This window comes from Pongo abelii, chromosome 5 (genome assembly GCF_028885655.2).
Source record: "Pongo abelii isolate AG06213 chromosome 5, NHGRI_mPonAbe1-v2.0_pri, whole genome shotgun sequence".
NCBI classification, from domain to species: domain Eukaryota; kingdom Metazoa; phylum Chordata; class Mammalia; order Primates; family Hominidae; genus Pongo; species Pongo abelii.
In genome coordinates, this window is record NC_071990.2 from 159329363 (window position 1) to 159345251 (window position 15889).

General features: G+C 47.2%; 1 protein-coding gene across 4 annotated transcripts in view; it reads left to right on the plus strand.

Moving 5' to 3' along the window:
* ZDHHC14 (zinc finger DHHC-type palmitoyltransferase 14) overlaps positions 1–15889 on the plus strand; it is a 299328-nt gene that overhangs the window by 248876 nt on the left and 34563 nt on the right. For all 4 annotated transcript variants that reach the window (XM_054558371.2, XM_054558372.2, XM_002817514.5 and 1 more), the window contains 2 exons: positions 530–667; positions 4996–5044. In XM_054558371.2, the coding sequence (XP_054414346.1) occupies positions 530–667; positions 4996–5044 (187 nt within the window). The remainder of the gene's footprint in view (positions 1–529; positions 668–4995; positions 5045–15889) is intronic.

A 15889-nucleotide genomic window follows, 5' to 3' on the forward strand; every position in this document is an offset into this window, starting at 1 on the left:
ATTAATAAATGTGATGGATATCTGCTGAACGGTTGTAACTGAGGACAAAGGATTATCCCTCTGTCCTGTCCCAGGCCCTTTGTGGCCTCTCCCTATGGCCATTTACTATGCAAAGCAGGTCACTTGATTGACATCCAGCCCCAGGCCAGAACTTACCATCAGGTGGTGTTGGTTCCCTCTTAAGGGAAGGTTGTTCAGTGAATGCAAAGAAGTTTCTTTTACCAAAGAGAGGAATCTTTACTTTCCAAAAGAAATGAGAATTTGCCCTCCTATTTCTTTAAGTTGCCATTTGAGAAGAATGCATACAGTTTGTTTTTTCAAAACAGCTACGTTCTGTTGAAAGAATGATGATGTCCTTGAACTGTCTCGATGTGAAACATTTCTCTGAGTGGTTAATTTGGAAATATGCAGAATAATATCGTTGTGTTATATTATCAGAGTATTGGGTGGGAGGGGCGGGGCTCCTGCAAGTAAAAAGACATTTTATTAATTGATTTCCACTTTTTTTTTTTTCTGCCTCTCATTTCAGAACGGTTTGATCACCACTGTCCCTGGGTAGGCAACTGTGTGGGGAAAAGAAACTACAGATTTTTTTATATGTTTATTTTATCTCTGTCTTTTCTGACAGTCTTTATATTTGCATTCGTTATCACCCACGTCATTCTTCGTAAGTATGCTGGCGAAATCAGATTACGTATGTAACCATTTGCCTGACTTTGGTTTTCCGATTTGATTTTGATTTAATATTTTGGTCATTTCGGGCTCTCTCTTTCCCTTTCTTTTCTCCCTTTCCCCTCCTCACTTCCAGCCTGCCTCGCTTTTGTATCTCACCCTCCTCCATCCCTCCTCCGTCCCCTGTCATCCCCCACTCCCCACCCCATCTTTCACACCTAGGCCAGGCTGTTTTCACCAAACAATACCTCCTCCTTGATACGCATGTCCCTATTCCAACCTCAGTGACCTCAGTTTTTCTCCTGCTGAGGGGTCCCCTGGAAGACTCATCCCCAAATTTTGCACAAAGGACAAGGTGCTGCAGTGATGACCATTGAAGAGCAGAGTTTTCTTCTTTAACGTGATACCTCCTTATGCAAGAACAGTCACTGGTCACCCTCCCTAGAAAAGACATCTGGGGAGAAAGACTAGGTTTTCTTGCACACAAATCTATACATGTTAAAAACATACATTTGACAAGATGTTTAAGTATCTGCTAGAACATGAGCTAACTACCCCTGGCATATATATAAAGGAAGCAACTTTGATTAAAAATTAGATTTGGAAATCAATGATTTTAATGTCTATTTGCCTAAGCAAATGGCATTTTTTCATTTTCCATTCTGAGGGTTGTAACTTTGAATTTCTTTTGTCTCTTGGTCATTCACTTTCCTACAATAGAAAGTGATGAGAAGGAAGTGAATTTGCATTGAATTATAAATTTAGGCCTTTGAAATTCCATTACAGTACCAACAGCAATAGTAAGCACTAGCCTTGACTCTTGTCCGCATTCCTGAAGCATAACCCCTCATTAGCAAGTCCATAGCTTCTTTCTGGAATGTTTCCGTAAGTATCTGCACAACGGCTTCACTTCCTTCCCAGGCCGCAGTGCTCAAACCACAGATGGCGTGGGCTGGGCTCAGGCTCACGTTAGGAGCACGTCTTCCTCCCTTTCTCTTCTGGTGGGTTCGTATGGGGTTGGGGAAGTGGGTGGGAGGGAATGTTTTGCATTCATTCTTTTTGAATATTAGTCAAATTGGGCCGTTAAATGGACCATCCCAAATTTTCATAGGTACTTTCAATCCTAGTTCCCGTTCTTTCTGACTATAATCTTTCATCCAAACGTGACACAAATGTGTAATATGTGCTTGAGAGCCATAACTTGGTGGGCTTGCAAGAGGACAATGGACACCCACCTTTTCCACATCAGCTGGGCAGGATGCAGACAGGGGTACCCTCTCCGTCTATTTTCAGAGTCCTCAAAATGGCAAAAATGTGGCTAGGGTCCTATCTGTGCATTAATAGACGAAAGAAGCAGAGAGAACGACTAGGGCATTATATGTTATTTTCAAAGAAGCAGTTGTTGACACAACTAGGGAAGAAATACGAACCGATCCTCCAGCACACATGTAACACTGAAAAGCAGTGTTTAGACATTATTTATTTTTATTTTTATTTTTAATTTTATTTTTGAGATGGAGTGTCGCTCTGTTGCCCCAGCTGGAGTGCAGTGGCGGGATCTCGGCTCACTGCAGCCCCTGCCTCCCAGGTTCAAGCAGTTCTCCTGCCTCGAGTAGCTGGGATTACAGGCGTGGGCCACAGCACCCGGCCAATTTTTGTATTTTTAGTAGAGATAGGGTTTCACCATCTTGGCCAGACTGGTCTCAAACTCCTGACCTCAGGTGATCTGCCTGCTTCGGCCTCCCAAAGTGCTGGGATTACAGGCGTGAGCCACCCCACCCGGCCTAGACATTGTATTTTTATATCACCTTTAACAACCTCAAGATGCTTTCATGTGTATTATGGGATTGTATTTATGGCCTTGTCCCTGCATTGTGGATGTCAAGGGCCAGTTGCCACGTGCTTAGTCATATACATAAACTCAGGGAACACACACACGTATGCTTATGGACTCACACACACACTCTTACCCACACTCACTCTAGCCACACTCACACTCATATATACTCACCAGTACGCTCACACTCACACATATCCTTGCACACCCACTCACACACACACACCCTTACCCACCCACACATACCCTTACACACCCACACTCAATGCTAGCCACACTCACATATACTCACCAATACGCTCACACACACACACCCTTACATACCCACACTCATACTAGCCATACTTACACTCATATATACTCACCAATAAGCTCACACACACCCTTACACACCCATGCTCACACATACCCTTACACACTCACACATACTCTTACACGCCCACACTCACACATACCCTTACACACACACACACCCTTACACACACACACTCACTCTAGCCACTCATATATACTCACCAATAAGCTCACACACGCATAGCCTTACATACTCACACACACCCTTACACACATTCACACACACTCATACCCTTACACTGCCACACTCACACATACCCTTACACACCCTCTCACACACACCCTTACCCACACTCACACACATACCTTTACACACCCACACTCGCACATACCCTTACACACCCACACACACATACCCTTATACACCCACACTCACACACTCTAGCTACACCCACACTCATATATAGTCACCAATATGCTCACACTCGCACTCACATGCTGTCATGCTCGCTCACACTCACACCGTTGCCCACTCACGTGCTATCACTCTCACGGTGAAGTCTGCACCTGCCACCACTCAGGTTGCGATGTGTGTTTCACTTTCAGCTCCTCTAAGGTTTTACTCACCCTGGCTCCACCAAACTGGATTTTACTATAGTCTGTACTTAAATATTGTTCATCTCTTCTTCTACACAAAAGTATTAAGAATTTACCTGCCTGTAAGTTATTGGAATATCTTGGGCAAAAGCGAATAAACTTTTCGTTTTCCCTTGTTCGACACCCCCTCGTCAGTGACCCCCACGACACGACCCCACCACCCTATCTGGCTTGGCATGTGATGCTTCGGGAAGGGCACGGGGTTCACATGGCTCCTGTTACCCTCTAAGCCTCAGAAAACATTGGCACAGGCAGAGAGGAGAGCTGTCATCTGAGTCTCTCTGTGGGATCCTGGGCTCTTAGGGAAAGGCCGGACAGGGAGGGGCGGGAGAGATTTCTGTAGCCTCCAAGATTCCTGGGAAGGCGAAGTCTGGATTTCCTTGGAGAGGAAGGAGGGTGTAGGCCAGCCACATAATTAGGGTGCAGTAGACAAACAGAAATCATTTCTTTTGGTCCCTCATCTGCCTCAAGGCTGCGTTTGCTCCACGTGGCCGCACAGGCATTTGCGTCTGTGCCCTTTGGGACTGGCAGAGATGGAGGAGGAAGCCTTAAGCACCGCTCTCCTGATTAACGCTCCACGCGGCTCCTCTCCACAGCCCCCCCCCACCCACGATGTCCCACTACTCAGACACGTGGGCCGTGGGTACAGAGGGAAAGGGACCTTGGGAAGAATAGGGAGCCAAGCCACTCTTCACCCTCCCAGGTCACCCATAGCGGGTCACATGGGGACACGGTGGCCACTCACCCCCTGCCACTGAGTCCCACAGTACAGCTGCGCCTGTGGTCAGATGCCACAGGGACACCATAGCACCCGTCTATTGTGTCATTTCCTTGCTGCATGAGGACCGATGATGTCCCCAGAGGCTCACTGGCTTCCCACAGCACAGAGGGACCTGGCACCGCTACCCCAAGATGGTATTGTCAAAACTAAACTACCTCCATTTTTATTTTTAAAAGTATGATGTCAATGCATAAAATAAAAATTGCTTTCTGTCAGATGCTTCTTTATTCAAGCCCCTAAAGAAATGTTTTCTTGCCTAAGACAGCTCATATTAAAATGTCTAAAGCCCAAAAGAAGTCTAATAAATTTCAGCTTTATGACTTTGTTTACTCTGGGTGTAGGAAAAGAAGTCTTTTTTATGTAGCCTAGTTTCCAGAACTTCAGGGTCAAAAGTTAACAAATTTGGGGAAAACAGAAGAGAAAAGATAGCATACAGTATTCTGTTTTCCTATTAAAATGAGGAAAACAAAGGAGTCATCAGAACTATAATTTATGGGAAAGTGTGCAGACATCCATCTGCTTTTATTGAAAAAATACACTGCAGATGTTGGGCCTAATTATGAATCCTCCATTTTCTTGGTGAAAAACTTTAGTGGCATCTCAATCTCTGATCAGTAAACTGGGTGTCGTAGCACTTACAAAATAGAATTATTTCATTGATCTTTAGCCATCTATTATTTTTTTGTAGATGAGAGAGCATTCAGCATGAAGGCTGTTTCTATCTGAATACTAAATGTTGGTTTCATTCCCACAGGTTCACAGCAAACAGGATTCCTAAATGCCCTTAAGGACAGTCCTGCAAGATATCCTTTGTGATGGTTCTGTTTTCACGATGCTAATGTGTTGAGTATCTGGCTGACCTTCTATGCGCACACCTCCTCATCTTCTGCCCTGGCCTTGCTTCTCATGTATCTTATTCCAAAGAACTCCCTCAGATCCGCTGGCAGGAGTAGTAGCTTCTGAATACTTTCATCCCTGAGTGACTCAGCCTGTTTAACTCGAGGGCTAGGAAGCCAAGTATGAGTTCTTATCCACCCCCAGAAATCAGCATGGATTTGTGTTCGGTCAGGTTGGTTTGGGGAGAAGTAGGGCTGTGAGCTGCAACTGATCTCATTTTGATTGGCAGGTGGTCCACGCAGAACACGTAGGGATCCCCACGTGTGGGTTGCATCCTGGCATGCAGTCACCAGGTGAGAGTCCTCAGACCCCTCTGTATCAATTCTGTCGGGGGTTACAGTTTGCCATTCGGATCACTGTATTATTTCCAGGAACAGAACACCCTTTTATAACCCTGAATAGATTAAAGATGGTCAGTCTCAAGTCATTTGGATTAATGAGGATGGTTTCCCATCCTCCCAAGCATAAATATGGGGATGCACCATAGTATTTTGAATCTTGAAAGAAAAGCGTGTGCCCATTAAGTGCTTGAATGAGGTCCCATCCCTCCCAGGGGCCCCAGGCTTTAATACAGATGGGACCCCCTGACCTGGCTCATCAGTGACCCAGTTCTCTTTCTTCCTCATATAATCAGGTAGACTGGACTTGAACTTCTCATTACTCTTCAGAGTAATTTCCATCTTGAGTTAGGCAATTATTCGTTTTTGTTTGTTTTCTTTTGTTTGAGACCAAGTCTTACCCCATCACCCACCCAGGCTGGAGTGCAGTGGCACGATCTCAGCTCACTAGAACCTCGGCCTCCCAAGTAGCTGGGATTACAGGTATGTGCCACCATGCCTGGCTAATTGTTGTATTTTTAGTAGAAACGGGGTTTCACCATGTTGGCCAGGCTGGTCTCAAACTGCTGACCTCAAGTGATCTGCCCGCCTGGGCCTCCCCAAGTGTTGGGATTACAGGCATCAGCCACCACACCCAGCGAGGTAGGGAATTCTTAAAGAATGAAGAACTTTAGTATGACTTATGTATGTATCACGTTCTTCTTAAAGTCAACCTGCCATGTCCCTGAGAACTGGTATGTGTGTTTGAGCAGGGGAGGTATTTCGATACACCTAAAAACAAATGTGATCCTACATATATATATGTATATGTTTCCATAATAGACGGTATCTCTTTTTCCAGTACCTCTGTGTTTGTGGGCAGCATACGATGTTGGTTACAGGTCCAGATTCTATCGTCAACTAATACTTTTTAAACTCATATCTGTACTGTGGATGGGGCCTGGGACATAAGGAAGATGTACAAAGGGGACTTGGAGGATAAATTCAACAGATAGGTCCTGTCTTCTATTAATGATTTGGGAAGAAGTTGACCGGAAGGAAAGGTGGCCCAGGGAATGAATGAAATCTTCGATACCTGCGCTATTAGGATCAGGTCCAGCGAGAAATGTCCTCCTCCGTTCCTCTCCCCAACTCTACCAGGGGCAACATCCCCCCACTGTCACCTCCCTGTGCCCTTCTGTTTTCAGGGAACATTGCTTCCGCAAAGCTCATAGCCAAGCCGCCTCTCCCTTCCTAAAGAAAAGGCTTGCCTAAGTCTTACAAGGAACTGTTTGTGTAATGAAAGCATGCTGGTCACATTAAGTTTTAAAAATGTGCCTCAGAACTGGCACTGGGGCCCGGGCTGCCAGCTGGAAGCTTTTCTGAAGCCTCACGTATGTGGCAGCTTCAGCCAACTCCCCCCAGTTCTGTCCTGGCACCTGTGCCTCCCTGAGACCCTGTGCATGTGCAGGAGGCCTGGTGCATGTTTCAGACACAAATATCCATGACAAGAGTGCCTCTCGGCTGGGAGGGGGAAGCACTTCCTCACTACTGAGAAAGGCCGACCCCAAAGCCTGGTCATTCCAGCTGCCTTGTGTCCGGCCCGCTGGCGACCTTCTGCTCCGTGCGTGTCCCCTGGGCGCCACCCTTCAGGTGGAGCGTAGAGGGGCTGTGTGTGGAGTGGTCTTGTTGCTACCTGGTCTTTTTTTTTTTTTTTTTTTTTTTCCTGAAACGGAGTCTCACTCTGTCGCCCAGGCTGGAGCGCACTGGCACGATCTCGGCTCACTGCAACCTCCGCCTCCCGGGTTCAAGCGATTCTCCTGCTTCAGCCTCCTAAGTAGCTGGGATTACAGGCGCTGTGCCACCATGCTTGGCTAATTTTTGTATTTTAAGTAGAGACGGGGTTTCACCATGTTTCATGACCAGGTCAGGCTGGTCTTGAACTCCTGACCTCGTGATCTGCCTGCCTCAGCCTCCCAAAGTGTTGGGATTACAGGCATGAGCCACCACGCCCGGCCACTGCCTGGTCTTTATCAGAGCTCCTGACAGACCTCCCAAGTCATGCGTCTTATCCTATCAAGATCCCAGAAGGGCTGTCATTAGAGACCAAGTAGGCAGTCCTGGACTGGGGTCAAATCTTTTAATACCTGCTCCATGGCAATTAATTATGAGGCCCGGAGTCATTTCTTAACCCTTTTGTGTCTCAATTTTTTGACCCACAATAGTCAACCACTATGTACTTGACAATGATATGCTGACAAAGTCAATTATTCAGGAAATACAGGAAAGACTCAGCTCCAAAGCACGGCTTCCAGGTGTGGCCAGAGGGATTTCAAAGAGACTCTGCCAGAACCTTCTTTGAGAGCACACGTCTGCACGCTGCATGGTGTGGCTGGGCTGACAGTCTGCGGAACCAAGAACACGGCATCCCCCGTAGGGGCACAGACCGGTGCTGCTGTTAAGAAGCAAGCGTGGCAGTAGCGTGCTGGCCATGCCCAGAGCCCGCAGCGGGAAGGAGTGTGGGAAGGGAAGGGAGGAAGAGAGATGCTCTTACTTATTCAGGCCAGAGCAAACTTTATTTTCCCCTAAAAGTCATTCTCAGATGGAGGTAAAGAGTTTTCCCTATTGGCCCAGTTTTTGAAAACACGTAGAAGTCTCAGCCGCCGCCTTTCCAAATAGTGTTTCCTCATCTGGGTGCTGACTTTTTCCTCCCACAGCCAGATGCTCCCCCTTGCAGGAGTTCCTGGCACCTCCTCCACACTCAGGGGCGGGGCAGCCACAGCCTGCTGACTGCACGCAGGTCCTAAAAACCCAGACGCAGGCCACACCCGCACCTCCAGCCAAGGCCTTCCAAAATGTCAGCCAGGGCGTAGCGCCTGAAAGCAACACACATCCCTCATTGCACAGGTCACTTGATGGATTTAAACACACACACACACAGAGCACTGTCTATCCTTAGATGTGTGTGTATGTATGTATTTTTAAGCCCTCATATATACCTGTGTATGTAGCTATAGACACACACACACACACATATAAGGATTATATAAGGATATATGTGTGTGTGTGTGTGTGCACGCATCTATATCTGTATGTCTATCAATAAGTACAGATGTAGACAGACATGTCCTCCCCAGAGTTCAGGTTGGAAATGCTCGAGGGATGCCCCAAAGGCCCTTGCTGGCCCACGCTGCTCACAGGGAGGTTGCCCATCCTCACTTCCCTCCTGCTGATTTGCTCCCTGCTTGGTCTTGTGGCACCTCCGTTATGGACCCGAGGTCCTGCTGGGCTCCTGCCTGGGAAAAGGAGACTTAACTCTAAACCCAAAATACGCCAGGGCAGCCAACAAAAAGACCCTGACAAAACCCCATTCCCCCTGGAGAAAAGCAGGGTCTAAAAGCAAGGTCCAGGAAGAGCCAGCAAAGCTGTTCCTAGCGCGGGAGAAGTGAGCAGTGTGGGCAGCACCCCAGCCTGGGTCTCCTTAATCCTTTCTGGAAGCAGGAGTGAATTTCAAGAACATCAGACACACCCACTCTGCAAAGCAAGGTGCTGGGTGCTTTAACGTGCAAAGTACAGAGACATTTCTTCTGTGTGCCACTGACGCCCCTCCCCTCATCGATGGTTCTGTGCCTGAAGGTTCTGTGTTCCGATAGGGTGCTTTCTGTTTGAAATATGTGCTTTGGAGAAGAGTTCGTCCTCCAGTGAGTCTATTAGGAAGTGTTGCGCAGATGATTTATCCTAAGTTTGTGTTCCGGAAGAGTAAGCATGCATTGGGTGCTGCTGGATTGCCGTGTGTTTCTGAAAAAACATTAATTCTGGTTATTAGAGAACCATGTGCTGAGTAGGGCTGGATCCCATCAGCACACCTGTTGGTATTTTTGGTGCCTATCTTTCCTCTGGACACCTGTGGCTTTGGAGGTGACATGGGGATGCCAGCGTGAGCTTATGTGGTGAAGCCCTGCAGCTCCTGAGGAAGAGTGTGCCAAACTCAAGGGCCACTCAGGGGTCTGGCCCGCAGAAGCCCTGGATCACAGTGACTGGGAGTGCTAGAAAGGAAGTTGGGTCCTGCTTGTCAGTGTGGTGGGGGATTCTAGCATTAGAGAAATGTTAAACTCAAGACCTCCCAGCCCCTTCCACTGCTGAGATCCTGAGAGCTTGAGAGTGTCTGTTGGGGTGGCTGGTTTATGATGGATGAGTTTGATCTGGGGCACACTCATAAAAGCCATCCTTTGATTGATGGCAGAGCTGCCCACGCTTCGTCCTCTCCAAATCTGTACTCCATCCAGAGCAAGAAATCTGTAAAGTCCCAAGTTTTTAAAACTGAAGGAAGTTTCCCAGCTGACTTGCCTGAGCACAGGACTGGAGTCTAGTGGAACCTCTGCAAGTGACCTCTGCAGCGTTTTCTCGGGCAAGCCAATGACTTGTATTTTCACATTTTCAGTGACCTCATATCTAATTTCCTGACCAAGCAATAAAAATATTTTGATGAGAAATAAGGGCACAGGCAAAGGTTTCTTACAGCAGATTTACTCTGCAAAATATCCAACTAAAAACAATGTCATTGAGGAAGCGAGAGAGATTAGAAACAAAAATGGCTAATAGACAACCGTCTAAGACACCTTGGCAGAAATATCGAGTGTCAATGATGGAAACATTGATACACTGAAAGCTCTTCATCAGGCCCACATAAAACCCAGCAGAACTTTAGGAGAAAGGAACCGAGTAGCTTCTACTGTAAGTAAGCCAGGACTGGGTGGTATCTAGTGCCAGAGTGTGGCCAGCCCAGGAGGAGAAGGAGGGAGGAGGGGGAGGTGGAGGCAGGGCAGTAGAGGAGGCCCTAGATGCCTGTGACAGAATGCCTGACTCATTTTCAGGTGCTCAGCAGGCCCCTTCCCAGTCTGTACCATCAGCCCTCCCAGGGGTGAGGGATAGGGCAGGGTGCCCGCTGCGGGGATGCAGCCTTGGAGGGTGCACTTCTGGCTCAGAGTCCATAGTCGGTTCTCCCTCCCTCCCTCCTCCTCCTACTCCTTCCTTCTCACCTCCCATTGCCTGCACCAAACTCCATTTCCTCCTCTTCTTCTTTGTATCAGAGAAGCAGAGGCAGTGGGGAGGGGCCTCTCAGGGCCTGTGGCCGTGAGGTAGCTGCCCCGTACCATGGACAAGAGCCCCCTGGCCTTCCCCAGGGACACAGACGAATGGAGAGAGACTGGGCCCTCTGTCCACACAGCCAGGCATGTTCAAACAAAGGAGATCCACTCAGCAACTATTTCCTGTAAAACCATTTTACTCAACAGCCACCATGGGCAAAACCTGACAGGTCACAAGGTCGAGAACCATCCGCCTGGGCCCTGGAAGTATGAGAGCGGGGAGACGGAGCAAGCGCACAAATACGCCGGCTCGCCCTCTTCTGCCAGCATCTGCTGCTGCCCAGATCTGGGTTCTCACTAGGATTCCTTATGCAGAATAAGGCTTGGGTGCCATGAAAAAGACACAGCCTGTGCTTGGGGTGGGGCGTCCTGCAGGGACATCAGGAGAGGCAGTGGCAGGGGCCTCCATGCAGGGCTGTGGGAGATGGTTGGGTTCTATTGGGGACATGGAGGGAGAGGTCCCAGGCAGTGCCCACAGCCTGAGCAAGGCCCAGAGGATGGTGCCAGGGGCTATCAGGAAGGGGCAGCCCATCTGCAGGGCCATGCCTGGCATCCTGGTGGTGTGCCCACTCGCTCCACATTGGACAGGATGCCTGCTTTGGCTGGGCATCAAAAGGAGGCAGGGCTCCCCATCAACATGTGGTCTGCCCTGCGTTGTGTGAGCACACAGGTGCACTTACACACCCAAGCGTGAGACAGAAAACTGGGAGGGGCTGTGATAGCTAAACCCTGCTGGGGTGGGGGCAGGCGTGACAGTGTTGAAGACTAAGGGGGTGGGGTCCCTTCATCCCCTGCATGCTGGCAGGTAAATGACATCATCAGTGCTGGGTTTTGATGCTTGTTTTAAAGAACATTTTTTTCTTTTTTTTTTTTTTTTTTTGTTGAGATGGCGTCTCACTCTTTTGCCCAGGCTGGAGTGCAGTGGTGAGATCTCGGCTCACTGCAACCACCGCCTCCCAGATGCAAGCTATTCTCCTGCCTCTGTCTCCCAAGTAACTGGTATTACAGGTGCTCGCCACCATGCCTGGCTAATTTTTTATATTTTTAGTAGAGATGAGGTTTCACCATGTTGGCCAGGCTGGTCTCGAACTCCTGACCTCAAGTGATCCACCCACCTCGGCCTCCCAAAGTGCTGGGATTACAGGCATGAGCCACTGCGTCTGGCAAGAACATTTATCTTGCATCAGGGACACAACAGAGTGGAACAGATGTTTGCAGAGGAAAGGCCCCCACGGGGAAAATCGGTGGCAGAGGGACAGCTCAGTAGGGAGAAGCAGGGCAGTGGGATCCGTGCTTGGGGAGGGGTGAGGGCAGAGAAGTAGGAGCGTTCTGCCAAGAGTGCCTGGGGGAAAGGGTTGCACTGGAAGGGGGATACAGCTAGTGCCAATTTGGGGAGCAGTGGTGAGTTCTGTCTAAGATATGTTTACAAAAAGAACCTAAAAGATAACACACATGAGTCTCCCCATTGGCCTAGAGTGACCTGAAGGTCCGCTCTTTAGTTACCTGCATGTAATATGGAAGGAGGGAAAAATCAGCTGCTTGTCAATGAGAATGTCACAGCCTCATAGGAAATGTTACCCGTCAGGTGCCTGTCGGGGAAGCCATGTGGTGATGCCGCCTTGGCTTCTCCGATTCACGGAGGCCGAAACCCTCAGAAACACCTGCTGGGGAGCCACAAGGGCCCTGGGCCTCCCTGAGGAAGACCCCGAAAGGGGAAGCCCTGCCCATCAGCACTCATTTCAGTGTAACATAGCATTAACATCCAATTAAAGAGATTACAGCCATTTTTAATCATGACTTATTGTTCAGCTCTCTTAAAATGTGGAGGGTTTTCTGTGGTTGGTAAATCAAATGTTGATTGATTCTCCATTTGCAGAGGCTGTGACAGAAAGCATTTTCATCCCCAAGTTGCATTCACTGGACACTGACCCATCTGAAAGGCACAGTGGCCTAATACACATCATCTGTTTTAATGGAATTTGGTAGGAGGCTCTAGGTTGGCCCACAGAAAGGACACCACAATGGGAAAATCACGAAGGCAGCACAGGTCTTTTCTAACTTGTCCGTCCGGATACCTGCTGATCCTCAGAGGGACCCCAGAAAGTCGGTGGGACAGGGATCCTTAGGCTGCTTCCAGCTGCAGCTGTGCTGAGAAGTGAATGACTTACTCGGGTGTTCGGAGCTGGAGCCCAGTTCTCCCAACTACCACCCTCCCTCCCGCCAGGGGACTGAGATACTTCCTGCTGCCCCTAACCAGCCCCACTGAGGGAGGTTCATGAAGAAAAGGCATCAGATTGTGTCTCATAAGACCACAAGGTGGGAAGGAGGTTGTTTTTTCAAAGCACCCAAGTCCTACGAGAATCTATTCTCATCGTAAAAAATCCCCAGTGGTCCAGAAATACAAGAGTGAAAAGAAAGTGTTTCTGTTGACCCTTCCTCCTTTCTGCTGTAGGAACCCTTGCCAGCTTTGGTGTGTCCTTCCAGATGGTCTTAGAGTTTGAATACATCCATGTGCATCATACACATATGCTGATACAGGAGTGGGAGGACTTTACCTAAAAAGGACCCTTTTTTTTGCATGGTTCCACAATTTGGTTTTTTAAAATATTTCCTGGAGATGTTTCCATGATGATACATAGATCTACCTCATTTTTTTAACTATTTCATAGAATTCTACAATGTAGATGAACTATAGTTTAGTCTTCTGTTGATGGATATTAGATTTAATTTTTTTTACTGTTCAAGAAATGAAGTAGTGAATTTTCTTCTGTGTATCTCTATGTGCACATATTACTGTGTCTCTAGGATTGACAATGGATGTGCCATCTCTGAGTTGAAGGGAAGCACATTTAAACGTCGATAGGGATGCCAAATGCTCCTCTTAAGACACTGGACAAGTCTGTGCTCCTGTGTCCCCACACCTTTATGGCACTGGCTGTGAACAGTCTTGTCATTTTGGCCAATTCGATGAAAAGAAAATAATTACACTGTTTTTATTTCCGTTTTCTGGATAATAGATTGTACCTCTCTTTATGTTCATGGGCCTTTTTTTTTTCTTATCACAAGGTATGCCAGTACATGTCCATGTATCAGTTGGGTTATTTGTTCTTTTTCTACGAACATGTAGGGGTTCTTTATGTTTCTCAAAAATAATAATAATAATTTCTTAAGTATCCTTTGCCAATCTCCAAATCCAACATTTACCTTTTAACTTTACTTTTTTACACAAAAGTGTTTATTAATGAACACAATCTGTCAATCTCATACTACGTGGCTCCTCGGTTTGTGTCTTATGTCCTTACCCCAAAGTTACATGAATGTTTCCTTAATTTTCCTCAAATACCTTTATATTGTGTTTCTTACATTTGGTGCAGTAATTTATCTATCAGATAATTTTGTGGATGTGGTGCAAGCTGAAGTTCTAGCTTTATTTTTTTCTAAATGTTTAATGAAGTGTCCCAACACCACTTACTATTTTATTATTCTGTTCCAGCAGGTCTCAAACTTTTTGGTCTCAAGACTCCTTTACACATTGAAAAATTATTAAGGACCTCCAAAGAGCTTTTGTTTGTGTATATTTTGAAGATAGATAGATAGATGGATAGATAGATAGATAGATAGATAGATAGATAGATAGATAGATAGATAGATAATTTATCATGTTGGAAATTACAACTAAAAAAATTTTAAAACACAAGAATGCACAAGCCCACATTGTATTTGAATGAGAGCAAGGACATCATCTCCCTGGCCATTCTGGAATCCAGGAATTCTGGACATGTAACATATGTGGTCCCATGATCTCTCACCTTTTATGATCCTCCAAATACTGATGCATCCTAACCATTCTGCCTCCTGCACAACCTTCTTCCCTTACGTACCTTCCTGCTGCAAACAGAGCCCCTATTCCCTTAGGGCAGGAAGCTGGTCCTTCCCTTCCCTGTCCTGTCCCCAGTGCAGGGCTGGGTGCACAGAAGGACACAGAGCCTGCACTTCTGGGATTAGGCAGGAATTCGAGGGAAGGGTCTCTGCAGAGCAGTGCTTGTCAGAGTTTTTCAATTCCATAAACGTTTAGTGAGTACCACAGTGTGCAACCTCTTAGGCTAGGGCTGTGGGGAATGTAAAGCCATCCTTCTGGCCACAACGGGGACAAACTCTCTTAGCAGGGGTTGTGGGGGAGACAGAGGTGCAGCGGTAGCTGCTATGATTTGAAACCCATCCTCGATGCAGTAAACAAAGTCCCAGCTGCTTATGAAATTGGCTCCCAGTAGAGTTGGGTTGTTTCCTCTCCTTTCTCTTTCTAAAAAAAAGACAGTAAATGGGTTTTGATACCTTTAAAAGAAATTTCTATTTCTTGATCTTATTATGGCATAGATATTTTCAGCATATAGCCAGTGGGCCAGTAAGGAATGTGTGTCTGTATATTTGTATCTGAGTCTGAGAGTGGATATGAAAGGGAACAAACCATGTAAGCTGCCACAGGTTCATGAATCCTGGAGAAGCAGGAGGTTGGGGTAGGTCTAGGGCCACCTGCCCCTTGGCAAGAATTAGGAAAGGGACCAGCCTAAGACTCTTCTGTCATCCCAGCAGAGCAGACTTCCAGCATTCAAATCCTAGCTCTGCTATTTCTCAAGCAAATTACTTCATTGCTTTCTGCCTCAGTTTCCCTGTGTGTTAAGAGGGAGTCATGCTTCTCCCTGGGTCACTCTGAGGTTTAAGCAGAACAGGACCTGACACACCCCAGTGATGCCAGCCATTGTTATGAATGATGATGCTGATGGTTCCTTGAGACCTCCTGAGTCAGCTGGGTCCCAGGGTGTGGGTAGTGCCAGCAGGCTGCATCTTGCATCTCACATCCTACTTTGGATTCATGTCATTTTGACACAGCTGCAAGCTGACAGTGGAACTGCATTCTGCAATTTACAAAATGTGTCTAAAGCACATGAGATATTAATAGAAAAGCTGGCCGGGCATGGTGGCTCACACCTGTAATCCCAGCACTTTGGGAGGATCACCTGAGGTCGGGAGTCCGAGACCAGTCTGGCCAACATGGTGAAACCTTGTCTCTACTAAAAATACAAAACTTAGCCAGGCATGGTGGTGGGCACCTGTAATCCCAGCTACTCGGGGGGCTGAGGCAGCAGAATCACTTGAACCTGGGAGGCAGATGTTGCAGTGAGCTGAGATCGCACCACTGCACTCCAGCCTGGGCAACAAAAGCGAAACTTCATGTCAAATATATATATATATATGCTGTATTTTTTTATTGTTGCTATAAACCTTTAGA